Source organism: Puma concolor, chromosome C2 (assembly GCF_028749965.1).
Source record: "Puma concolor isolate L17-30 chromosome C2, mPumCon1.1.hap2, whole genome shotgun sequence".
NCBI lineage: Eukaryota > Metazoa > Chordata > Mammalia > Carnivora > Felidae > Puma > Puma concolor.
The window spans coordinates 76,963,897-76,991,809 of NC_141675.1; the positions used below are offsets into that span (position 1 = coordinate 76,963,897).

The 27,913-nt window shown below is 36.1% G+C and overlaps 1 protein-coding gene across 7 annotated transcripts in view; it reads left to right on the forward strand.

Moving 5' to 3' along the window:
• VPS8 (VPS8 subunit of CORVET complex) overlaps nucleotides 1-27,913 on the forward strand; it is a 253,246-nt gene that overhangs the window by 23,137 nt on the left and 202,196 nt on the right. For all 7 annotated transcript variants that reach the window (XR_015240159.1, XR_015240160.1, XR_015240161.1 and 4 more), the window contains exons 5-15: nucleotides 348-441; nucleotides 4,455-4,487; nucleotides 5,443-5,497; nucleotides 13,929-14,053; nucleotides 14,624-14,710; nucleotides 17,232-17,299; nucleotides 18,540-18,693; nucleotides 18,791-18,850; nucleotides 20,133-20,240; nucleotides 23,879-23,959; nucleotides 27,392-27,562. Coding sequence is in view for 4 of the 7 variants with exons in the window: in XM_086674896.1 (XP_086531022.1) it covers nucleotides 348-441; nucleotides 4,455-4,487; nucleotides 5,443-5,497; nucleotides 13,929-14,053; nucleotides 14,624-14,710; nucleotides 17,232-17,299; nucleotides 18,540-18,693; nucleotides 18,791-18,850; nucleotides 20,133-20,240; nucleotides 23,879-23,959; nucleotides 27,392-27,562 (1,036 nt within the window). In the remaining 3 variants the exon portion in view is untranslated. The remainder of the gene's footprint in view (nucleotides 1-347; nucleotides 442-4,454; nucleotides 4,488-5,442; nucleotides 5,498-13,928; nucleotides 14,054-14,623; nucleotides 14,711-17,231; nucleotides 17,300-18,539; nucleotides 18,694-18,790; nucleotides 18,851-20,132; nucleotides 20,241-23,878; nucleotides 23,960-27,391; nucleotides 27,563-27,913) is intronic.

Below are 27,913 nucleotides of genomic sequence, written 5' to 3' on the forward strand. Positions count from 1 at the left end.
GGAAGGAAGGGAGAGGTCATGTAGACAAGTAGGGCAGGGCAGGCAACCTTCTGGTGAGGAGTAAAACCTCTTGCCATATTTTAGGTGGGGAAGGAACAGTTTGAATCAATGAAAAAGGATTGATGGCTTTATTCACTTTCCTACTTGTGCTTCTCTGGGGTTCAAGGTGGGTTTAGTACAACATCTTAATTTAGGACTGTCAGGCTCTCAATACCTCTTTGCAAACAGAGCTACAAATTACATTCAGTGTTGTTTTCTGCGTTCCTTATTTTTATGTGTTTTTTGGTCTTTCAAAAAAGACTTTTTTTTTTTTAATATCCTTAAATGCTCCCCCCCCCTTCTTTTAGGAAGAAGAAATTACCTGATTCTTTTTCACTCCATGGGTCAGTTATGCGACATTCACTTTTGAAGGGAATTTCTGCGCAGATAGTGTCTGCAGCTGTAAGTATTTTGTTCTCTTTCCCAGCTTTGTAACCTGCAATGGCATAATGAAGCAGGAATGAGCATAAAACAAAGCACAGCACTTCTCTTGGCCCGAGGCTTAAAAAAAAAATAGAATCTGGCTTTCATGGGTTTTGTGTGATTGTTTTTGACTCATAAGACATGGCTATACATCTTGACATAGAAATTAGTGCAGCCATGAAATAAAGGTCTGCTCAGAGTCTCTGGTGTGCCTAAATGAAATATGGCAGCAAGCCTAAAAGGAACACTATCTGCCTTTTCTTTAAATTCCTTTTCAGTTTAGTTGCCATCTTGTGTATTTGGTTGAGTTAGAGTGCTCTTTTTTTTTTTTTTTTTTTTTAGTCTTTTCATATGGAGAAATGATTGATCAGAATCTTTTACAACTGAGTGATTTTTTTTTTTTGTAATCATAAAACTCTTTTCATGTACCTTATTTTATTTACTCTTACAACTTTGAAAGTAAGGAAAGCCATATCCTGTTTTACAAATGAGAAGAGAGACTCAGAAAGGTGATCTATTAACTTGTCTTACATCATTGAGTTTGGAGATAGCAGAATAATTACTCAAAATTGGGGTTTCTGGCTCCAACTGTAGTGCTGCTTTGTTGTGAAATGGGGGTGGTATTGGTGAATGTGGCCAGAGTATAATGGTTAGAACAGAGTATCTGCGGTCTTTTTTGAACATTTTTTAGAGCACTGATTTCATGCAAAAATATTTAATAGACCATCAAGACAATAGATGATGATTCTGGTAGGCTTTATCAAATTTTTCTTTGACCTCAGAGCCTATAATTTTATGTAGTCTTTCAATTTTAGTTTTCTGAATTCGTTGTATAGATCTTATGTATAATGATGATGATGATGATGGCAACCACGGTGACATATTCATGTCCCAGGAACTTTGACTTTTTTAATGTTTTTATGGAGTTTAATTGGTATTTTGCAAATTCAGTTTGGACAAAATTTTGATTTCCCAAAAGGGTAAGAAGAGATTGATACAGGAGTAGCATCACAACATCATAACTGCATTGCAATTGTCATATTTATCAGAGAAAGCTCGTATAAAAACCAAACCAAACAAACAAACAAAAAAAGAAAAAATAAGAAAAAGTGTCCTCTGTGGGCAGTTGGTATACCCCGACCCAGCTTATATATCATGAAGTCAATTTAAATAGATAGTCAAGCAATGGAGGAAACCTGGGCAATTGTCCTTCCTCTTTTAGGTGGAGAGTAACTCATATTTGCTAGAATGGGAACCACCTGTTGAGGATTACATTTCCATGACGTTTTCTGAATTTAATCCTTATGTAGGTGATGAAATTCATTCCTTTCAAGATCAAGATGAACCAGAACAGTCATTTGACCCACCTGTGCAGTTTTAAAAATATTTTGAATAATGGAGACTGAACTAAAACTCAGACGCTGAACATTGATTAGATAAATCTGTTATTTAAAAGGGTTTCTTCTCCCTCTTGAAGAGGAGGGAAAAATTCTAATAAATCCCAGAGTGTTTGCATTCTGTTCTTATTTCATTGCTATGGCTGAGCTCCTTTGGTCTTTTAAAATGAAAACTGCTTTTCCTATGACAGTCTTCATACTCTGCCTTCCTAATTTTGGATTACCAGCTCAATTTAAATTGTATGCTTTTCTGTGATGTTCGGTGTGTTAACATGTAAAGCTAGTTTTATTTTTGGGCATCTCTCCTGAATAGTTGTTCAGTGATGCCTTCAGCCATGTGGATAGTGGTGTTATTAGGGCTGCCTGGGGCCTTGCTCACAATGGCTTTGTCGTCCATACGCATAGAGAACAGTTAGGAGAGATGGAATTTTTGGAATTGTGAACTTCTGATTCACAAATGAAAGTAATATGACAGATGACTGTATTTTAAATTTGTTTAGACTAATTTCAAAGGGTATTTATCACTTTTATGATCGCCTAAGGTGGTAGAGATGCCTTAGCACAGTGTTTTTTCCGAAATGCGTCCGTTGTGTAAGAATCTCCTGGTACTGATTGAAATGCAGATTCCTGAGCACCCAAACGTGCTTAATTGGAATCTTAGTAGTATAGCATAGGAAATCTGCGTTTTAACAGTATAACAGGAATCTGTATCTTAGGTGATTTCAAGGTAGCCTGGCTTTTGAGAATCATTACCCTAAGATGTTGCCACACCAGTACTACAACTCTGTAATCTCTAGTGCTTCGCATATGTCTGTTTCTTTGGCTTAAAAAATTTTTTAAATTTATTTTGAGAGAGACAGAGCTAGTGGGGGAGTGACAGAGAATCTCAAGCAGGCTTGTGCTTGCTTCGGCAGCACATATACCAAGCAGGCTCTACACCGTCAGCACAGAACTTGATGCAAGGTTCGAACCCAAGAACTGTGAGATCATGACCTGAGCCAAAACCAAGAATCGGACACTTAACTGACTGAGCCACGCAGGCACCCCTGGTTTTTTGGCTTTTAAAGGAAGCTGACTTCTCATTTCATTATTCAGGTTCCATTTTGAATATAGTATGCTTTTTATCTGCTCTTTCATTCTTTTTCCCTATCCAGGACACAAATCAATCATTCATCAGATATTTATTGTATGCATCTTAATTGTCAAGCATGTTAGGTGTACTTTACATACACATATCCATACAGAGCGGGGTATATCCTCCATCCAGAACATTGAACATAGCAGCCTTGTGATTGTTCTTCCTCATACTCCCATGCACTAGAGTAAGTTTCTTGAGTTAGTTCCCAGGACACTCTGTAAAGTTGGATAAAATTGATTCTGCCTTCTGAGAGATTATAATAACTAACTGACCACATTGACAGGGACAGACATAGAAAAGAACTATAGAAATGATATAAAGAGCCAGGTCTGGGAACTGGAAACTCTGAGTTTGAGACATAGTTTTCTATTACTTCTTGAATAATCTTGGGCAAGTCAGGTACACTTTTTAAAACTTCTGTTTTCTTAGTCTGGAAAATCAGAATAATACATGTTTTATATATCTCTTGCAGATTGCAAGTCAATAGTGTAATACATGTACATGAAAGCTCTTTGCTACTATGGTGCTAATTGTAAGCTCTTACTGTTTAAAGCTATAGAAGCATTAAATAGATAACTGTACATTTATATGATACTTTACATATAATTTGTACCTCAGGACAAATTATTGAGGTACATAGGGCATTATTTGCTATTTTCTTTAACAGATGAGGAGGCTAATACCCAGAAGGTTAGGTGACTTTCTCTAGGTCATAGAGTTACTGGTATGGAGCTGGGACCAGCAGTTAATTTTTAATTTTCTGATGCTTGCTTGAACTGACTGAATACACCCAGCTTGGGTTTTATTGAAGGATTATTAGATAATTTGCTGGATAGGAAGCTTAGAGAAAGAATATCTGTAGCATGTTTCCCTTTTCTTTTTTTTTTTTTTTTCAACGTTTATTTATTTTTGGGACAGAGAGAGACAGAGCATGAATGGGGGAGGGGTAGAGAGAGAGGGAGACACAGAATCGGAAACAGGCCCCAGGCTCCGAGCCATCAGCCCAGAGCCTGACGCGGGGCTCGAACTCACGGACCGCGAGATCGTGACCTGGCTGAAGTCGGACGCTTAACTGACTGCGCCACCCAGGCGCCCCATGTTTCCCTTTCCTAAAATCTTTATGTACTCCTGTCATTGTAACCTATACTAGTTAGAGTGTATCCATGTTATTGAAAATAGGACTTCTTTCCTCTCTCTCTTCTTACGTTTTCATTTATAATCATGCCTTTCTTAAAGCATTGGTTACCGTTAGTAAAATAAAATGATCCACTTTCATGCTCTTTATATTTTCTTCGTCTGTACAACTTTTGTGGTTTCTCTTAGTTGGGGGCAAAAATGAGGATCCCATCTCTTATCTGAATTGATTTGGATTAAAGTTTATGTAAAGAGAGGGGCTTATATCATTTTCTGTTTAAAAATGAGAGTATGTTTTCAAATACTTTTTTAATTTCACTTAGGACAAAGTTGATGCTGGCTTGCCTACAGCAATTGTAAGTACACTTTAAATAATCCTTTAAAGGTAAGCATTCTATTTCATTGGGTTTTCTTAGATTTATTCTTCTAATGTTCAGAGTTATTGCATAAATTATTATGATAATAAATTCGTAAGTCATTTACTGCCAGTAATCAGGTTTAACATTTTTCCATATTGAATGTTCTCTTTCTAGTGTATTGTTATTCTTCAATATAATGGAATAATGGTTAGCCTTTTCCAGGTTTATTTATATGTGGTCCTCCCATGCCCAAGTAAATTTGCTCCCTCTGTGATTTGGCCTCCCTTTGGTTACAAGGGAGTGGAACACAGCATTTGGTGAAATCACTTTGTGGTAAATAGTACATTTAATAGTTCTGAACTCCATTGCCAGGCCTGCCAAATAGTAAATCTGTGGTGCGATTATAGAGAACCGGGGATATTGAAAGCACACTAGTGCCCTCTTTTCTTGAATACTTCCAGCTGCCTCCTGTAGCTTTCTTATTAGTTAGTTAATCGGTGAGGAAGTGGGCTGAAATTTGAATATTTCTGGTGCCTTTTAGCTCCTGTGAATAAACTGAAGGGCTTTATCAACCCCTTTCCCACACCTCATAGCTGGCTCTTGGTTGGGTAGCATAAGTGCCTCCCAATAAGTATTGTCTGGACCTCTGAGTTTTGTTTTTTGTTTTTTTTTTTTAAATTGCTTTAGAATAGAAGTGGTGTGTTTTTGCCTATAATGTTGAACATATGATATTTTGATATTGTTACCCTTAGAGTAAATTTAGAGGGATTCCCAGAAATAAAAGGTCCTGAGTTTCATTTCCCCTTTTGCCTCCTAGATGAAATTCTCCTTATTTATAATAGTTGGTATGTCATCTGGTGCCTAGAGGAAAGAAAACCAACAAATTCAACTCGCATTGTTTCAAGATCCTCGATGTAATATCTCAAAACATAATCTTCCCTTTTGTTCTCAGGCAGTGTCCAGTCTGATAGCAGTGGGTACATCTCATGGATTGGCTTTAATATTTGGTAAATTTTCTAAGTACTTTCTTTATTGTGAATGTTAAGTATCCTTTTATATTTTATATCTTTTAATAACAGTTTAATTGTAAACTTTATATTCTTGTAAAAAAAAACAAAAACAAAAGCAGGAAGACTTGAAAAGTAGCAGTCAATAGTTTTATAGTTAAAATTACTTGACCCAAGTTCATTTTGTTGCTCATTGCAAGTTGATTTTCTTGTTTAAGAATTTATAAGTTATCATATCATATCTTTTGATTCTACAGACCTAGACAGAAAGAATATAAAGTTGAAAGGGACCTTGGGTTGTCATCTTGTCTGCCTCAGTTTGTGGTGGTGGTGATTTTTTATTCTAAATCATATCCTAGCAGATCTTCAGGAAAAGAGATTCACAGGCTTTCCTAGTAACTCAAACTGACAATAAGTTCTTTTTCATTTACATTGTAAATTCCTCTAAATTGAAAATTTTCTAGCCCATAATCACATGTGTTTGTTGGTTGAGAATATAACATTCATTCGTTTCTATGTTAGATGATAGTCTTAAGTATTTTCTCTTTCTTTTTCTACCTGAGACGAAATAACCCTAGTTTCATTACTCTTTGCTTTTGAATTTAGTACAATGAGCAGTACATTTTCTTCTTTTTTTTTTTTTTTAATTTAAAAACTGTTAGATAATATTTGTCTGGCAGTTTTAATTGTTCTCTTCTGAATCTTAAGTCTTTTGCATCTCTCCTAAATGGAATTCCCAATAACACTGTATTTTATTAAGGAATCTACAGGATTTGTAGAAGGATCACCTGGGAATACTTTAATAACAGTACTGCAATTTGATCTCTGTGGGGCTTACATCATTATTTACCGTATGAATGAAAAACTGGTTATTTCCCCTTGTTTTTGAGCAATTTTTGAATTCCTACTTATAAATATTGAATTCCTATTCATAACAATTTGAATTCCTGTTTACAAATAATCTAAATTATCATGCGATTTTTCAAAGGTGATTGATTTAAATAAAGCTTTATTGTTTGGAGGTAGGAAGAATGGACACAAAAATATAATTCTTTTGAGAGTACTTTAGAATTGATTCTTTCAATGATTTTTTTCTTATTTTATAATTGATCCGTGTTTATAGTAGAAAATTGAGATGAGCAAAAGATTAAAGATATAAAATAGCAGATTCCAGCATCCTGGAATAATCCCTGACATTTCTATATGGCTCTTTAATCTTTTATTTTGTACATGTGTGTGTATATGTACACATCTAAAATGGAATCATGTGAATTTGTAACCTGCTTTTTGTTATAATGAACATCTTTCCATGTAATTATATATTCATCTCTAACATCATCTCTAATGGCTACACAGTATTCTTTTAAATGGATTCACCACAATTTACTTAACCATTTCCTACTATTGGTTGTTTCTAAACAAACAGTATAGCAATGAACATCTTTGTAACTGCATTTTTGTGCACCTGATTACTTCTTTAGGACAAATTCTTAAAAGTAGAATTACTTAAGGTCAGAACATTTTATTTTTTTTTTAATTTTTTCCAGGTTTTATACATTTAATGAATGAATGAGTGAATGAATGAATGAATTAGGGTATGAACATTTTAAACACTTGTGATATAACCTGATTGCTTCTGGGAAGTTTTAGCCACCTGCTGTCCTATCAGGTGTAAGAATGCTTATTTTCCTTTGGGAGCAGAATTGGTGTTAGATCAAAAGAATTTGGGGAAAGGATCTTACTTTTTAGGTCAGTCCTCTTTTACATGAGGTGGGTGAGAACCAGCGAGGTTAAGAGATTTGCACAGAGCCAAGTTCAGAATTAAGAAACACTGAATCCTACATCAGTGCATTTTCACCATTCTCAGCAAGTCTGTCCTGAGAGAAAAGGAGGCAAATTCCAAGATATGTGAAGAAAAGAATAGAAGAACTAAGATGAATGAGGATCGAGTATAATGTGTATGTTTGTCTGTCAGCAGAATGCAAGTTGATTTTTTTGTTCTTGCTTACTAATGCTCACTTTTCCTCAACTCTGCTTTGACATCCCTTCCTTACCACAAAGTTACAGGAATATGTGTCTGTTTATAAGCAAACCCATGTAAAGCTACTGCGACAAATTAAAATGAATACTTTAAAAACCAACAGAAGAGTATGTGATGTCTTTTGCTACTGTCTCCTTAATTTCCTTGGGCCTGCTTCTTAATTTTTTTAGGTTTCAACAGCTTTCTTTCTTTTTTAAAAAAATTTTTAATGTTTATTTATTTTTGAGAGAGAGAGAGTCAGAACTCGAGCAGGGGAGGGTCAGAGAGAAAGGGAGACACAGAATCTGAAGCAGGCTCCAGGCTCTGAGCTGTCAGCACAGAGCCCGACACGGGGCTGGAACTCGGGAACCATGAGATCATGACCTGAGCTGAAGTCGGACACTTAACTGACTGAGCCACCCAGGCGCCCCTCAACAGCTTTCTTGTAGATATGATGAAACAGTAATCTTTCTCTACAGTCTCATGCAAGAGAAAGTATGCCAAAGTGAATATTTCGAGAAAGAATGATAATATTCTGGTTATGCTTTGGGGTTTTAAGCATGCAGTTATTAACTTTTTGTCATTATTTTTGTAGAATCAAATTATTTGGACAGTGAGTTTTAACAAATGGATTGAAACTCATTTTAATGGCAGTAACAAATGTCAGAATAATGATACTATGAAGTGTCTAGATTAGAGGTCAGGTTAAATCTGGTCTTGTTTAAATATCTTTGGTGATTGTAGGAAAAATGTAGCAGAAGAATTATGTTTGTTTTAAGTAACATTAGTTTCTTTTTGGACTAGAGGTGGGTCATTAAAATAGTGATAATTATAAGCTTCTTAGAGGTGATGTATGTTGCCTATTCTTACGGACTGTAGGTATATGATATTTATTATATATCTTGGTTCTTATCTATTATACAGGATCTCAAAAATTCAAATCTTTGTAAAGATGTGTCTCTATTCCGGGGCTCTTAGTTTCCTATTTTGGGGGATTGTTAGTATACTTTCATAGATTATCTTTTTGAAGTTGTTTTTATTTCTACCAAACTTACTGGACTTGGATTTACTTATTGTACTATAATTTGAATATTGTGCATTTTCTCTTTGCCATAACCAATATCTGAATGTAATCGTAAATCAGTTAATCACATTTAGTATCATTCCCAGAAATAACTAAAGGTTGTCACTTATACTTTTGAAATTTTACCTGTCTTTTCTCTGAACTTTTGACTGATTTCTTGCTTTTCTCTTTCTTTTGATCTTTTCTCCATGGATTCAAAGGAAAAGGTATAGTAATTTTGGTTTGCATGAGTGACTGTTGTTCTTTTGACCTTTTTAGTGTTGAAAGAGAATGCTGTCAGTTACAGTTGGTGCCCTTTTATGAACTGCTTACTAAAAAAAAATCCAGCTAACAAACTGGTTAAAGCAGGGATTTGTTAAAAATTATAAAGATATGTATGTGTACCTTCAGTGTTTTATTTTAATTGAAAATATACAAATATTCATTTTCTCCTTAATCCTTTGATACAGTCCAAAGACTTTTCTTTGAGTTTGTATCTGCCAGTTGGAAGTCTGCGGCTCTTTTTTGGAATAACCTGCATCAGTAATGAGTCATATAAAATTTGCACTTTTACTTAAAAGAAAAAATGGTAAAAGCTTAGGCACCTGCGAATCAGTTGAGGAGTGCAAAATTACAGATTTTTACAAAACAACTCTTTAATCTTCTCCAGTTGTCTTGTCTACATCTTATTACGGGACAGATTTTCAAAGAAACACCTTTACCAAGTTTTTTTTGTGAGCATTAATTTACTTTTCACGGAAACAACTTTTTTTTTGGTCAGTGTATTTCATCAGTTAACGTATTGTTTAATTAAGTTTTTTTTTTTTCAACGTTTTTTTTTTTTTTTTTAATTTATTTTTGGGACAGAGAGAGACAGAGCATGAACGGGGGAGGGGCAGAGAGAGAGGGAGACACAGCATCGGAAACAGGCTCCAGGCTCCGAGCCATCAGCCCAGAGCCTGACGCGGGGCTCGAACTCACGGACCGCGAGATCGTGACCTGGCTGAAGTCGGACGCTTAACCGACTGCGCCACCCAGGCGCCCCTTAATTAAGTTTTTAAAATCCAGTAACATTACGGTGGTATGAGCAGGTTTATAAATGAACACTACTAACTTATTTGTAAGCGTCATCATTCTAGATGATAGCCAGTTAGCCATGGGGTTTCTCTGTATCCTGGGCTTCTTTCTTTCAGTGAGCTTTCCAGAGGGAGTGCTCACACTCCCAATTCTGTGTGTTGGTTAGGTGGAGGACAGGTGAAGTGCTTCACCTGTTTTATGATCATTGATGAAACATATTTTCTAATACCTCTTCTCTTTTCTTTTGGTCTTAGAGAATATTTTAATATGCACAAAGGGTAAGAAAAGAGTAGTATTAAAGAATGATGAATGCTGGCAAGAAGAGAACTCTATACACACAATTAAACTTGATTTCTTCTAGGATCTAGTTATTTCCTTCTTTGAAGGTCTTTGGGAACTAGTTAAAACAAATTAGGGATGGAGAAATAGAGGATGGGGTCAATTTTGGTATATGGAAAGAGCAGAAATTCTCTTGAAGTATGTTCAGATTTAGATTTTATGGCTATTACAGACTTTATACATTACTTGTGGCTTTTCTTTGCTATTTAGCACGTTACTCTTAAGCCCAGAATATGCTGAGGAGATCTGCCGTAAGCAAAGTATACTTTGAAAGATATACTAATAAACAGATATAATTCATTGCAGTGTTTGTGATAACTAGACTTCACGTTGTCTTAATTGGCAAGCTATTATCATTCACAATAATTCCTTGCATTTGTACCATTTGATAGTTTTCACATTTTTCACAGGCATTTTCTTATTTAAACTCTGTGCCAACTCTGTGAAGTTTATGGGGAAAACCGATAGTCTCATTTCATATTTCTTGCCTGGAGTTATTTGCTTTATAAGGACCCACTCAAGTTTTTTTGAAAACTAAGTTGAGAATGCCAACCAAATGTGATTTTATTTGGCTCTGTAAATGAAATTAGATGTACTGCTAATTTAATGGTTTCTCCCAACAATAGGCAAAGCAGACTTCGTGAATAGGGAAAAATAGAATTTCTCCTTAAAAATTAAGGTGATCAAGAGCCCCCCTGGGGGAGTGCAATATGGAGAGCTCTGATTTTCATCTCTTACTTCTGTCCAGATCCTTCTGTTCTTTCCATATAACTTTAGAATTCAAGTGTTTGGAAGAGGTTTTATGTTTATTTTTACCAAATACCTTTTCCCAGAAGTGTCCAGAATAATCTGGGATAAAGAATGTTTAGTTACCTCAGTAGAAGAAACCTCTCCCATGAGATTCTGGTTTCTTCTTTACACAGAAATTCTCCCTTTTCTGAATTTCATCTAAATTGCTTGATAGGTTTATTACTTTGGTACCACAAATATACAATGTATAAAGACAGCAATATGAACTAATAAATATCTTTGTGGAGTTAAAAACCAGGTTACATTTTATACACTATCTCCTCACTGCCATGCTTACCATATAAAGGAACATTATGAAGATAATGAATACATTGTAAAAATCAAAGGAAAAAGTTGAGAATGCTTTCATTAACACAGTCCTGTGGGATGTAAACTTCATACATACTTCGTGAATGACCAAGTTTGATAATTTGGTCCCCTTTCTTAGCTGGTTTTTAGTACGCAGGATCCATAGTCCGGAAAGGAGAGTCCTGTTTGGGTTTTTTAATCTAGAAGTTTTTCTTTCCCTCTTTTTATTTCCTCTCTTAATGGTATGGTAATTCTTTATCGTTTTCCTTAATTTTATTCTTACTCTCCTTGAGTTGTAAGAATACTTAAAATAGTCTAATGTGTGAACTTTGCTAAATCTGAAAGCAGTAGTATCTTTAAGTATTGGTGGATCAGAATGTGTACAGTTTGGATCTCAAAGCACAAAGGATCCCAGCAGGATGCTATTCAATCACTTTTCTGTACCTGGAAGGCAGGTAGCCCAGACTTAAGGGGCTTCTTTGTGAGGCTGATAAGGAATGTCTGTCTTTGTCTTCCTTTCATTCCGTCTGTTGCCTACATGCAGGACCCAAATAGGGTGTGTGTGTGTGTGTGTATGTGTGTATATATATGTGTGTATATATATATATATATATATATATATATATATATATATATATATATATATAACACTGTTGCCTAACCATCCTGTCTTGACAGTTTGCAAAATAAGATACATGGATAATCCACTAATTGTAAAAGGCAGCTCTGACAAGATAAGATCATGGAAAACACTATTTTAGGCAGTTTCAGTAAAGTAAAATGAAATGAGGTGTCATGTTCAGAGTTGGGAAAACTGAATAAAGGACATTTTAATAATTTGCATCAAATTGGGAGAGAGAGGAAAAGAATTTAAGTGAAGAAAAAGTAAGGGGAAGAAATCAGTAATTATAATAATTCTAGATGTGGGTAAAGATAATGACTTTTTAAATACATAAGACCTTGTATATTTATGAATTTTATTCCTTTTTGAATATTCATCTTAGAAGGCTGAAATCTAAAATAATTTCAAGGGTGCCTGGCTGGCTCAGTCGGAAGAGCATGCAGCTCTTCAGTTCTGAGTTCAAGCCCCATGTTGGGTGTAGAGATTACTTAAATAAAAACTTTCAAAACGTAAAAAAATAAGATGGTTTCAGAAAACACTGAATATTTTCTGTATGTCAGATATGATACATCCATTAATTGTGTCAGAGCTCCTTTGGTAGGTGAGGATTGCTATTTGCGCAGTTTAGGAACACAGAAAACTGTGTAGTATTCACTTTGGACAAGCAAAAGGTCTACATGGTATTACTACCTAGATCTGAGAATGAGTATCTTTAGGGTCTTTCTGGTAATTAGTTTTACCCTTACAGACAGAAGATTTGCAAATGTGGAAGCTATTCAGATGATTGTCAGGTGCCTCTTGAGTGCAAGGCACCAGGCTTGGTATTCTGGGAATGTTAATTCACTCATGATCTTAGCCCTTAGAGAGAACATAGTCTAATAGTGGAAGTAAGACATACTTATCTCCAGAGTAGCATGTAAGTAGTTAAGGGAGGCACAAGCAATTGCCAAATGAGGTCATAGAACTCCATACTGTGCAAATATGGTGAGTTTTTCCCTCAAACAGTTAAAATTTGTAGATATGCCTTTTTTTTTTTTTTTTTTTGAGAGAATGAGCATGTGGGACCACAGGTGCGTGTGGGGAAGGGGGCAGAGGAAGAGGGAGAGAGAATCTTAAGCAGGTTCCACGCCAGTGTGGAGGCCCAGAGGGGGCTAGATCCCATGACCCTGGGATCAGACTTGAGCCGAAATCAAGAGTTGGACGCTTAACCAACAGAGCCACCCAGGTGCCCCTGTAGGTGTGACTTCGTAAATTTTTTATTTCATTGTTTTCAAGTAGGTACAATAATGAACTCTATACAAAATAAGCATTGCCTATGAGAACATTAGAGGAATTTCTTTTAATTATTAAATAATAAATTTAAGTACCTCCTGGAGAAAATCAGAGGTGATTGAGGCAAGATCCTTGCCCTTAAGTAACTTAATCTAGTAGAGATTTGAATTATTTGCTTTTAGCATATCAAATGTTGGTGCTTGAAAAATAAGTAGTTTAAATGTTTACCCTGTAATTTTCTTTGCATTGTTAATTTCCTTAGGAAACCTTTTCTTCATGGGTAATATAAATGTAAATTTCAGCCAAATTCCGAATTAATAAATTTTGATATTTGAAATTTTAGAGCTACTTTAAAAGATGGTATTCTCTGTAACCTCGCATCCTGAAAACAGCAGGAAATACAATTGTAGAATGAGACAGATGAAAGATAGTTGGTTTGTTCAAAGACCTACAGATACTTACGGATTTTTTCACTTATTGTTAGCATGTTCTACATTATGCTTATTTGTAGATAACTGGTTTTTTCTTCTTTTTTAAATTGTTTTAACATTTATTTATTATTGAGAGACAAATAGGCACAGAGCATGAACAGGGGAGGGGCCAAGAGATGGAGAGACAGAATCTGAAGCAGGCTCCAGGCTCTGAGCTGTCAGCACAGAGCCCAACATGGGCTCAAACTCACAAACTGCGAGATCATGACCTGAGCCGAAGTCGGATGCTTAACCGACTGAGCCATCCAGGCTCCCCTTTTCTTCATTCTTAGTGTCTAACTCAATGCCCAGCATCTAGTAGACACTCAGTAAATACATTAAAATGAATGTAGCTTCATCATATGGTTCTTGTGATTGTTGCTACCTCCCAAGTCTTTAAAAACAAGCTAATACTGTATTTTTTTTCAATTTTCCATTTCTTTCACCTGATTTTATATGTTGTTTTTTAGATCAGAATCAAGCTTTGCGACTCTGTCTGGGGAACACTAGTGTTGGAGGTCAGTATGGAGCCATCTCTGCCCTCAGTATCAACAACGACTGCTCAAGACTTCTCTGTGGCTTTGCTAAGGGACAGGTAAACGTGAACTTTATTTTATCCATATTTACAAGTAAATAGCTTTTATAAACCAACCTGGCTGTGACACCAAAATTTACTTCCTTAGAGTAGTGTAGATAGTTGTTGCTGCTTTTTAAATATACTATATTCTGCTTTCTGTCTTCTCATCGCTGTGTTACTGGATAGCTCTTTGGGTATTGCTTTCTACTTATGAAACTAGCAGTAAGGTTTGGCCTTTCTCATCTTCTGACTTATACATCACTAGTTAGTTTGGCAGTAAGCCTTTCCTATAAGGTTTACCATTGTAAAGAGATTGACTCATTAAAGAAGTTTTTTACTTGTCTCAGTATAAGAGAACTATTTGAAATCTGAAGGGAAAAGTAGGTTGGGCAGGACGAAGGGAAGATGAAGACAGAACAAAGGCCCTGTGCTTTAATGGATCTGCAATCTTCAATTATGTTTCAACTTCATAGTTCTTTGCCTGCAATGTTTATAGACCAGGGATGGATTATTTCAGCCAGAAGGCAGGATACTTAAGTCCAAAAAAGAGCAATAAATTGGTTTTTGAAGCATTTAGTTGTCTTGTAGATCACGATGTGGGATTTGGCCAGTGGAAAACTTCTAAGATCAATAACAGATGCTCATCCTCCAGGAACAGCAATATTGCATATTAAGGTAATATCTTTGCTTACTTTGTCTGATCATTTTAGTTATTATGCTTTTGAATGCATCTTTAAGCACATTTCTTTATAAACAGAATCCTTGAAAATGAAGTTTTTTTTTTTTTTTACTAGCCCAATGGGATGTTTTCCAGGTTAGAACTGAAGATGGGCTAGCCTATTGTATAGATGAGTAGCAGAAAGAGAACATTGATGTGATCCTGGACCACAGGTTGTCAGTAGACAGGCATTACCCTGCTGAAAACTCATGGGAAGATTTTAAAAGGTCTTTTTACCCAACAGCGTTGCTCTGTGACACTTGGTTGAGAATTACCTGAGGTTCAAGGCACCAACTGTGAAAGAACCAAGGTTCGCATTATGTTTAAAAATGCATCTGTTGGTTTATTTTCTTTCAGGCCTCTAAGGGAAAAGCATTAAGATTTGCATCTTGGCTTTCTCCTTACAATCTGAAAAAAATAAACCAACCTAGGTAACAGATTTCATTTATAAATACAATGTGAACTTTGGATTTTGTATGCTGTCAAGCCCATGTTCAGAAGCATAAAAGGTAAAGGACTGTAACTAGGGAAGTCTAAAATCAGATCTTCTAGATTTTAATCATGTACACATTTGGTTGCTTAGCTGAGCAGACCTCTTATCCATACATATGCTTTTTAAAGTCTGTAAGCATCTGGAGTTTATGTGTCTGCATCTAGGTTAGTTACATAAAAGTCTTTTGTGACAGAGCAGCATTGAAGCATTTAGTAACAACGAAAACAACCAGACCAGTAAAAGTAGAATTTCTCCTCTTTCTGAACATCATGGCAATTTTTCTTGACCTCCTTTCCTATGGTATGTGCCAACTTCTAAAATGTTATAGTTGTTTGTTTTTATGTCTTACATCCTTTAATAGATGAAGATTTTTAAAACTAGAATCTGTTTCTCATTTATTTTTGTGTTATGCATGGTAGCTGCTCAATAAATGTTTGCTTGAAGGAATAATTGGTGGTGTTTGTAAAAGGATAGTCCATTTACAGCAAAAAGCAAAATCCTTGAGAGAAACAATAGGAAACAGAAGAGATAAATGCCAACAGGAAAGAGAGGAATACAGCCGAGGTGAAAAGCATAGAAGTCAGGGGTACCTGGGTGGCTCAGTTGGTTGAGCGTCCAACTCTTGATTTCAGCTCAGGTCATGATCTCACAATTTGTAAGATTGAGTCCCACATCAGGCTCTGTGCTGACAACATGGAGCCTGCTTGGGATTCTTTCTCTCCCTCTGTCTCTTTCCCTGTCCCATTCACACACGTAGGTGCACACGTGTTCTCCCCATCCCTGTCTCTCAAAATAAACTTAAAAGCATAGAAGTAGTAGCCATTGTTTTGCTTGAGATTGGACATTGCAGTAAGAAGTAGCAAGTGATGTATATGGTTGAATACTTCCTGGGTCTTGGATTGACAACGGCCATGTGTGCTTTAGTACTCTTACTCATTGTTCTCCAAACTTAACCCTGTGTACCATCAATAACAATTTGGGATTACATCCTTTATATATATATATATATTTTTTTTTTTTTAAGAAATAGTATGAATGTACTACTGTACTAATATTTAAGTACATTACAAAACACATACATATAAGTAGAAGACTAATAAAACTGCAAGTTCAACTGCTTTTCCTACATTCCAGGTATATACCTCCCACTCTGGCAGTTGCTCAGCTAGGAGAATTGAGAGCACAGGTGTGGGTCTTCTTTGTTATGGTTGTGTGTGGGGTTGAGGAAAAATAATTTTACAGTAGCCTCCGGTACCTCAACTGTCCCTGACTAAGAGGATGAAGACATGCGCTTTGGGATGGCTTACCAACCTATGGGGTTAGGGAGACTAGTCACTATAAATGACTCAGGTTACTCACTTTTGTATCATACAGCATTCATATTTACCATACCTCATAAGCTCTTAAGGCTGTCATTGTGAACATTATTCGTTATTTTGGGTTTTCCAGAGTAGGTCATAATAACTGAAGTATACCCTGTCAAAGATCAGGTGGAAGCACATTTTTGGTAGAGTTACATAAAAAGTTCAACTATTTTAAATGGGTTAATTCTTCAGTTATATAGAAAACATATTCAAATTTATTTCCCAAAGATAGCAAATATCTTTCACTGTGTCTTTGTTCTTCGAAACTAGACAACTGCAAATGTATCCAGTGTATCCTATTCAGTTTAATAGCATGTTAGAAAAAGTTAACATTAAGAAACCAAGTGGAAAACTTTAGGGCTGATATGAGTCGTAGTTTTTATTTTTCTTTTATCCTGATCGAAGGTGGTTTTACTTTTTTAAAGCCTCAGTTTTTTGAAGACAGTCATTTTTATTCTGAATATTTAGGATGATGAGCTAAATCAAGTTTAGGTGATTTCAAATGCTATTGAATTATGTTTGTTTTTAGATTTTTAAAATGTGTAAGTTTTTTCCCTTACCTTTTTGATATTTGACTGGTTGTTGAAAAATCTGTAAGAAATTAATTTCTTCTCTGTTTAGTTTACAGATGATCCAACTCTTGCAATTTGCAATGACAGCGGAGGCTCTGTTTTTGAATTGACATTTAAGTAAGAGACTAATGGACATTTGTTGAGAAATGAAATGAAAAGACTAACTCTGGTTTAATGACTTGAAGTTAAACATGAAGAGGTCTGGAAAACCCATGTGATTGAAAATAGGTTATGTCTGTATATTATCATGACCTGGGAGGCATTTGGAGCTCCAGGCCTGGTGTCCCAAAATTCTATCTCAGTAGGTCTGAGTTGGGATGCTGAACTCTTCCCCAAGGAATTCATATGAGCTGTCAGGCTTAGGAACCATAATTCTGGAGTATGTCACTAATTTTGGTTTAGGCTTCAGGTCTAGGTGATTATAACCCTAACAGACAGGTGTAGAAAGGTTTTTATTACCTTCGAATTGCCCTATTTCTCTTTAAGAGTAAAGACTGTTTGGATACATGGGAGAATAATTATAAGGCAGAGTTTTAAAAAAGAAGTAGAACATAAAATTCAATGTGTACTGTGTTTCCATAAGTTTTCAGAGTAAGGATTATGTTTCTTATATTTCTTATACTTTCTAATACTGCTAAGCACAAGGTAATTGCTTACAAAGTACTGTTAATTCTGCTAATATTTGTTGAGCATCTCCTATGGGTGGACATTGTTCTAGGCACCAGACTTGCAGCTGTGAACCAGACAAGGTTGCTCCTCTGATAGAACTTACTTTCTAGTTGGGGCTGGGGTAGGGATACAGACAATAAATGAACACATAAATGAGGTAAGTTCAGATAGTTATGAGTGCTGTGAAGAGAATAAGACCAGTCAGCTTGCTGGAGTGCACCTGAAGATAATTCAGGAAGGTGACACTTGAGCAAAGACCTGAATGATAATCTGGTCAACAAATGCAAAGAAGTGTTCTAGGCAGAGGGATGTTCGAGCACAAAGGCTTGAAGCAAGCACAAATTTGGCTTGCTAGAACAATGGGAAGAAGGCAGTTGTGGCTGGAGCGTGACTTTGGCAGTAGTGGGAGAGCAGTGAAGGTAGGAGCCAGATCATACAGGAACTTTTAAAAAATTGTAAAGAGTTTGGATTTTATTTTATGTACAGCGGCCAGGCATTGGGCTGTTTTTAGGAGAAGAGTGATAAATCTGACTTCTACATTACAGAGATTGTGTTGCTGTCTTACGGAGTTAGATTGTTGGAGGCAAGAATAGGAGTTAGGAGGCTACTGTAATAGTCCATGCTTGAGATGGTAGTGTCTTGAATCTCATTACTAAATCAATTCTGAATGTTTTGGTTACATTTGCAGGAGAGTGATGGGAGTGAGAACGTGTGAATCTAGGTGTCTGTTCAGTGGTTCCAAGGGTGAAGTTTGCTGTATTGAGCCTCTTCATTCTAAGCCCGAGTTGAAAGATCATCCCATCACACAGTTTTCCTTATTGGCCATGGCATCCTTAACAAAGGTCAGTGTATTTAGAAGGTGAAACTCATAACTTTTAGAGGCTTTGAATACCCAAAATAGAAAATTATAAACATTAAAAATACATTTTTCTTCTAAAGATACTGGTCATTGGATTGAAACCATCCTTGAAAGTGTGGATGACTTTTCCCTATGGACGGGTGAGTAAACCTCTCCAACTTATTAGCAAAAAGACCAATCCAGGAGGGGGAAAATGACTTGTATGTGGTGAATTCTGTGAGATTGTTAGAAAATGAGGTAGAATGGAAGTCACTGCTCCAAAGATCATTTGTCTGGTCTTAACCTTCATGTGACCAAAGCAGCATAAACTGGTGACTAGAGCGGTGTTCTGGGATCATGAGACTTTTAATTTTCTACCTTTATTGTTTTAAGTTGTTCTCTCATAAACAGCTGCTGCTTTGCTACTGAACTACAGATAGAGAACACCCCATCGTAAGATCTAGCATAAATTGCTACTACTTGTGCTTTCTTTGGCTTCTGCCTAGTATTTTACTTTGGGGGATGATACTTCCCAGAATCGATTATGCATACCCCAGTTTCCTTTTCTTTTCCTGCTTGGTTGTTTTCAGAGAGTTGTGATCTTCCAGTGTATATGTGAGGAGAGGTATTGATAGGATGAGATGGAGAACGATGGTACAGAGCCAAGACTAATTGCAAACGCAGTGCCGATACTGAGGGAGATCACTCTTCTGTTTGTTTGTTGTTACTCTGTGTATCTCTGGGTCCCTGGGGAAGCAGATCTGCTCTTTCAGATGGTGCAGCTAGCTTAGATTGTCATTAACATTTCTTAAACCTAAGAAACCTAAGCTTCCCTGGCTAAGTGAGGTTTATCATGGTGGTATGTGTTTGCATCTTCCTAATGTCTTTTATCGTTTTTACCAATATTAACATTTTCAAATAAAGAAACAGAATTTTACATTGAACACCTGTATACCTACTATCTAAATTCTGTTATTAATAGCTTACTTTATTATATATTTAGCCATCTCTCTGTCCACCCATCACTTATTTTAAATGTATTTCCAACTAAATTGCAGAAGTAAACACTCTTTTGCCTAAATATGCAACATGCATTATTATGTTTAGCTAGAGTTGAATATTTGTTTCTCCTTTGGTGTAGAATTTACTTGCAATGAAACGCATACATCTTGAATATACATTTGCTGAACTTTAACGAATGTATATACTTTTGTAGCCCAAACCTCTGTCAAGATTAGCATCAACCCAGAAAGTACCCTCATGACACCTCCCAGTCAGTTCCTGCTTCACTGGAATTGTAATGAGAAATTGGGAGATGTTTTATCAAGGAACAGTAGTCAGATGCTGTTTTTAATTAATTTTCTCTTTTTCTTGCTGTCTGTTAACTGTGATGGTTTGTTGTTTTTTTGTTTTTTTGTTTTTTTTGGCCTTCTCTTCACTTAGATGGATCCTTCCAGTGTTCCGTTGCTGGCCTGGCACTTTGTGGCAGTGCATAATTACGTGAATCCCATGCTTGCCTTCTGCAGAGGAGATGTTGTTCATTTTCTGTTGGTAAATCCTGATATGATACTAGATTTGTTAAAAAGTCTTTTATCATAATATTTTTTCCTGATTTACCAGTGATTTAATATTGATTGTGTCAAAGAAATATGCTACTAAAATTCTTTGGAGAGAGAGTGATCATTTATTTTAATTTAGGGCTTTAGTGATTAACATGGAAAACAACTGATCACCTCAGCTCCATGCCCCTTCATGGTGTATTCCTCAGTTCCAACTCCTTTGACCAACAAATAATGGTTTATGTGTATGTATAAATATATGAGTGTACATGTGTCTATTAAAGGCTTACCTATCTACATATGCTGTATTTATTAGACAACAGGTATCATTGGTCACGTTCTGTGTTCTCTACACTGATGGACATAGAAACAGTTGAAGGAAGTCTCAAACATTTCTTCTTTCACATAACTTCAAGTATTGTTTGAGAGGCAAAACCAGTATGCTCATTACTACTCGGGAGACGACTATGTTTAAGGATTCAGCTATGTGATGAGAACTAAAAGTTGATGTAAGTTCAGAGTATGGAGAGATTTGTATGGACTGGGTAGGCCCTGTAAGACTCTATGAAGGATATGTGGCCAATATCACAGGAGGGGTGGGTATGCATATTGGGAGAAATAAGATGAACTGAAGTTATAGAGGTAAGAATGTCTGCATAATCTCTTCTTGGGTTTCCTAGCTCAGTGAAGCAAGGACACAACTGTTCACCTAGTTTCTCCAGCTAGAAACCTAGGGGTTGCCTTTCACTTCCCTTTCTCCTTTCATTTCTGCTTCTTCACTGCTTCCTGTTGACTCTGTCTCCAACATCTCCTGAATTTACTCCCCCCCCCCCTTTTTTTTTTTTTTACTCCCCCATGGCTGCTTCCCTAGCCTAAACCACTGACATTTCTTTTAGCTGTGGCTCTGGCAGAGCTTTCTAACCAGGTGCTAGCCTTGGTGTCTTTGCATATGCTCTCACCTCTGCCAGGGAAGCTGTGTGCTCTCTTCTGCTTTATCCTACCTAAATAATGATTAACATTGTCTTCCCTGACTTCCTGAACTGTTCCCTGCTATGTACACCCATAAGACCTTCTGTGTTCTCCTTTGGTAATATTCAGCACTTTTAAAATTACATGTCTAATATTTTTCTTCATCATTAGAGTGAAAGCTCCATAAGTCTAAGGATTCCAGCAGTGAGGACAGTGCCTGTATGTAGTCGATGCTTAATAAATGTTTAATGAGAGTGAGAAACCTGTGGAAAATAAAGTTGAATATATGGTGTAGATTTTTATTCGGTGTGGCAAACAAAAGCCTGGGTACCAAATCTGGCCAACTGCTTGATTTTTTAAATAAAGTTTTATTGGAACACAGTCATGCCCATTTGATTATGTATTATTTGTGGCAGCTTTCACGCTACAGTGGCAGGAATGAGCAGTTGTTACAGGACTGTATAGTCCACAGAACCTAGAATATTTATTACGTGGCCTTTTACAGAAAAAGTTTGTTGACCCCCTGATCTAGTTTACATAATTGGCCTAGATTGGTAATGAGGAGTTGTCACAGGTTCTTAGGTAATTAAAGAGATAAAGATGTGATTAAAGTGGTATTTTAGGAAGATCAATGTAGAAGTAGGAGAAAGAATAGATTATAGGTGGTAGCAGGGAAATGGAGGGTTTTGTTCTTGTGTCAAAGCAGGTGTGAGGTTTTTAGACCAGGATGCTTGGTTGCAGTGAGAGTTAGGGATGACATTTTAAAGGAAAGATGAAGCTTCTTATCTTACTGCATCTGGAAACTGAAGGACATGAATGAAACATTTTGATTCTGACTTTGCATTTTAGGAGCATGAACTATTTGAAAGGTTAGGGTTACAGAGGATTTGAATGTATTGAGATAGAAGTGAAGGTGTGATTCTTAAGTGTTCTCTCAGGGAATGTCCTCTGGGCAAATGGCAATCCAGGTCTGCAGTGCAAGTGAGAATTTCAGAATAGAGATGTAGTTGAAGCTGTGAAGATCAAAAGCCAGAGCATACATAACCTTGGTGGGCACTCACAAGGGAAAGGGAAAAAAAAAAAAAAAGTCAAGAAAGAATGTTCCAATAAAGGCACCCAGAGGTAGAAGGGGAAGTAAGATGGTATGGTGTCACACAGGAGACATAGGAAAGGTTTCTGGACCATGTCAGTTTCAGGGTAATAGCATTATTAAATAAAGATCAAGGGGGAAGACTGAAGATAAGACCACTGGATGTGCAAATGTTCTTGATTAGAAACTTTTCAGAGGACTGAATATCAATGGAATGGAGGTGGAAGCCACAGTGTAGAGCCTTGTTAAAGAAATGGGTATGTAGGAGAACAAATTCACATAATCATTGCATTTAGCCAAAAGAGGAAAGACAATGATTAAATGTCTGTAAGAAACAAATCAAGGAAAGGCTTTTTGCTTTTGTTTTTTAATTTGAAGATAGAAAAGTCAGAAACATGTTGGATAGCAAAAGGAAAAGGGCCTTTTAAAGGGAGTGTGAATGAATATGCCAGCAAGGGAGGGGTAATATTAAACAGTGATGGAGGGGGTGGGATTTAGAGTGTATAGAAATGAAGGGATTTTCTTTAGCAAGGGCTCCAGTGAATCTTAGGAGAATAGGTAACGTTGGCATTATTGTTTGTTTGTTTGTTTGTTTGTGAAACACTTTCAGCATATGCCAAATAGGGAACAATTTGGTGCTTATTTTCATTTTTCAAAGGACGAAACTGAGAAAGAGTAAGTGATTGGCCCTCGGTCACACAGCTATAATAGTGGAGCTGAAACACATTCTCCTTCTGCTAGAGTATCATTTCTTACAGGGAAAGTGACTTAGTGAACCAAAGATGAGAGAATATGAAGGGCCTGCATTAAGAGGTCTCAGTTGTTAAGGTGTCTGGAGAGGTCAACACTGTTAAGTGATTGGAGCAAAGAGACATTGGGGCTTAAAGGGAAAGAGAAATTGGGGCTTAAAGGGAAAGGAAGACATCTAGAACACTACTATGGGAGAGTGTAAGAGAACCCAGGTTGGATGGGATGTCATGCATTTCAGGAGGGTTGGATTACTACTGTGTCTCTTTTTCAGTGCTCTGTCACCTTGGAGTAGAAGTAGAGAAAGCAAATTATAAGGATGATTAAAGATTAGAGACTGTATGTACACATATGTAAATAAAATATTGACACTTGAGCTTCTCTTGGGAAATTTTGGGTCTATTTGAGCTGTAATAGCATACTTCAGAAAAGTCTAGTTTTGTCCCAGCTTCCTTCTTGTTTTTTTTTTTTTTTTTTAATGACCTGTTTGACTATCATGCCATGTTGTCAATCCCATTTTATGCTTAACTCTAGCTAAGTATAGTCACTGATGGGATGAAGTTAGTTTGTTCTGAATTATAGTAGAGTGAAAATGCATGAAGTACTGACAACTAGACCACTGTCACATATGCCTTGGATTTCGCTACAGATCATGGTGTGAATGTTTTTTTTCATTTGCGTAATAGTTTCTGTAGTTGCCAATATTTCTGGGCTTATCCATAATGTGAATGGAAATCATTTTCTAGGTGGAGTATAATTAAGTACCTAAAAACAAGTCCCTCAAAAAGCAGCTGGTGTTTAGGTGGTTTTTATTTCATCATCAGGTGAAGAGAGATGAGTCTGGAGCAATACATGTTACTAAGCAAAAGCATCTTCACCTCTACTATGACCTCATCAACTTCACTGTGAGTATTATTCACATTGATGTGCCCCATTCATTTCATGTAATTGTTTTGAGTCCGTGGTGTATTTGAACTACCAGGATTTCTGTCACGAACCATGACCTTTAGGATTATGTAAAATATGGACAGAAGTGAAGTTCTGTTTATACTGAATGGAGTCTGAGTTTGGTATGATGCCATCATATTTTTAATTGCCTTTCAGCCTTATGTCCTGTTGAACACCGACAGGATTAGGAAAAGTTTTCTTTGATGTCCTGATTAGTTCAAAGGGGTGTTCAGAAGAATTTGGGTGGATTTCTTAAAGATCATTGCCTGGCTTTCTTGGTAAACACACTTTTGTACTTTTGGGCTTGTCCTAATTGGTTCAGGAGTTTATGTAATTCTTTTTTCGTGGCTAAAAGCTTAGCAGAATTTTCTCTATATGACACCTCTCAGTCCTTCCTGAGCAACTTGTTGGTTTAAAAAAAGAGAGTATGTCTTTTTTGTATCAAATTTTATCTTTTCTTTTTCAAATGGTGTGTCCATTTTGTAAGCAGTGTAATTATAATATTTCTAGGTTTCTATCATTAATCCTTTTGGCATATCAATATCCAGTGAAATATTCTATATATGCATGAATATAGGCAACCTTAGATAAGAGTCAGTGCCTCATTTTTCTAATAAAATGGCTAAAAAAAGTTACTCCCCTAACTTGATGATATGTAACTTTTTAGGATATAGATGAAATGATCTTTTCTTCATAATATACAGTTTATTAATTTAGTTGCACATTGTCTTTTCATCTCACGTATAGACTATAAATTTAGAAATAATACTTTTTTCCATACTCATTTCATAAAGTAATTTTGTTCAAGTTCTTCTCACGAATGTAAGACATCAGTGTCTTTGTCATCACCAGAGCCCCTATTGAATTATCTAACAGTTTCCTAGAATTCTTCATCATTACTTCTGTTTAAGATATTTGAGATATGGCACTTCTAAAATCTGCGTGTAATTCTGTCCCTGGAAAATTTTCCCTCGACCACAAGTAGCCATTCTCTGAATAGGAGGGCAGTAGGTGTTTTCATTTGTCCTGTGGCTTACCCATGATGCGACACTAACTGCATTGCTTTACAAGTTTCCATTAAAAGTCTTGTTTACAACAATGTCAGCAGTTGCAGTCGTGAGGGTCTAATCTTCGGAATAATTGCTATGCCTGCTGACACTCTTTGTCATTCTGTCTGTTTTAACCAGGTGACCTGTGAAAGCATATAATATGATGTGATTAAAATGACACTTTATTTCTATGGTCTTCTTTCCAAAAACCTATATAACTCGAGTCTACTCATGAGAAAAGCACTAGACAAATCCTGAATGAATTACATTCTAAAAAATACCTGACCAGTGCTCTTTAAAACTGTTAAAGTTGGGGCACCTGGGTGGCTCGGTTGAGCATCCAACTCTTGATTTTGGCTCAGATTATGATCCCAGGGTTGTGGGATCGAGCCCCACATCCGCTCCACAGAGTGTGGAGCCTGCTTGAGATTGTTTCTCTCTCTCCCTCTGCTCCTCTCCCCTGTTTGTGTGCTCTCTCTCTCTAAAACAAAATAAAACAAAACTGTTAAAGTTATCGAAAACAAGGGAAGTATAAAAAAAAAAACTGTCATAGTCAAGAGGAGCCTAAGAAGATGTGACAACTAAATGTAATGCAGTTCCCTGAATGAGAGCCTGAGACAGAAAAGGGACATTAGATAAAAATGAAGGGACTCTGAATGAAGTATGGATCTCAGTTAAAACTATGTATCAATATTGATTTTGGCTACTGTACTGATACAAGAAATTAATAGTAGGGGAAACTGTGTGCGGGACCATAAGAGAAATCTCTGCACTGTCCTCAATTTTTCTGTAAATCTAAAACTGTAGTAAAAATAAAAAGTTTATTTTAAAAAACAGAATTGTGAACATGGCTAAAACTTAGCCAAATCTATTAATTATTACTGTGATTTGTTTTCATATTTGATGCTGCAAAGAGTTCCAAACCTGTCTGTAAAAATTCAAATAAGATATTTTACAGATAAGTGGTAATCTGGATTCAGGTATTCTTTTTCTCCTGTATTCTGTGAAGATACCTAAGTAATTTTTGACTTGAATTACCTAGATGATGATCTTGCTTGTATTTGTGAAAGGAGCCTATCTTTATAAAAATCCAAACAAAGAAGATAGCAACACTGGTTCTGACTGATAAGTGGAATGGTAAATAAAGAACAGATGTATACCCTCCTTAAAAAAAATAGGATGATAAATATTTTTCAAAACTGATGATCTCTCTGTAAAATGTATGACCGTTAGATTTTTCTCCCTGTAAAAAAATAAATAAATAAAAGCTAGCACTAAGGTTGTATAAGGCTAATAATGTGTCTTTCCTAAATGATACTTTGTTTTTTAAAATAATGAAGAGAGCACCTTGTAAGTGCTCTTTGTAAAGTCTTGAGTATCAAACTTCCTGTTCTGTGAGAGATAATTTTTGGGGGGGAAAGCAAAACAGAGAAACACCCTTCCCTTATAGTAGCCACTATATGGTGACAGTGCATTTTCAGCATGTTAAAATGTATCCACTTTAACTTGGTTTTTTTTATATGGCATTATGCAGATAATCTCTGATGACATGGAATAGGTCATATAAATAAAACAACATGAATGCCAGAGAGAGTGTAAGAGAAGCACTCTATTCTGGCTTATTTAGAATTCTAATTGAGCAGCTTTTAAAACTCCATTTATTTCCTGGGGAAGGATTGAAATTTGAAAAAAAAATCATTTTGAAAGTAAGAAATCTTATATAAAACCCAAGAAATTTATCAAAATGGCATCCTTCAGAAGATTTTTAATATTATTATTAAGTTATTCTAAAATTATAATAGTATTTATTAAAGAAAATTTGGAACATAGAGAAATAGAAATAGACTCTCCCGTAATTGGTAGGGAGGTTTTAAAGGAAATACATGTTTTAAACAGCTTCTGTTTTAAAAAGCATATAAACGCTAACAATCATTTGACCACCTAGGTTTAGGAGGTTTGTTTGCCTTTTTAAAAATTAATATCAGACACACAAGAAATGCATATTTTGTCATTTTCCTTAAGTCATTTGTGCCAGTGTACCTTATAATTGTACTGAAACTAACATATCCTGTAATATATCTGTTAAAGCTCTTAGTTACCTTTTTTAAATACTAGGAGTCATTTTAACACCGTCAGACTCAATACCGTGTTGTGCACTGTCACCCACCACAGTGTGGCCACTACTGTCACCAGAGTAGTTCTTGCTGTGATTGTTTGTTATCAAGTTACTGAATGGATAAAATCCTCAACGTAATTTAACCTGAGTGGCCAGGCTTCCTTTTTGTCTTGAATGATGTGGGATGGGCCTCACGTTTGTTTTGTGGTGTGCTTGATTTGCAGTGGATAAACTCACGTACAGTTGTGCTCTTGGACAGCGTGGAGAAGTTGCATGTGATCGATCGGCAGACTCAAGAGGAATTAGAAACGGTGGAGATCTCAGAAGTTCAGTTGGTCTATAACAGCAGCCATTTCAAATCCCTAGCCACCGGAGGAAATGTTAGCCAGGCACTGGTAAGGGCAATCCATTATCTTAGTACTGCTTTGATAAACTTGGTATTTTGTTGTTGTTTGTTTTAGAAATAGGAACTGAGGAGTTAGTTAGGTGTGTCTTTAAAAGCCACTAGATTGAAGTGGATATGGGTGTGTTTATGAGTCTTCAGGGATGTGAACTAAAACAGTAATTCCTGTGGTCTTCTGTTAAAAAAATGTGACTAATATAATACCAAAGAATTTTAACTTTTATGCTAAAATAATAAAATGAAATTGAAAATTTATGAGAAAGAAATTATAAAAGCAGAATATTTTAGGAAGTTTAATATGGTGGCAATAAGCCTGGTAGATTTAAGGGCCGAATGACTGGAG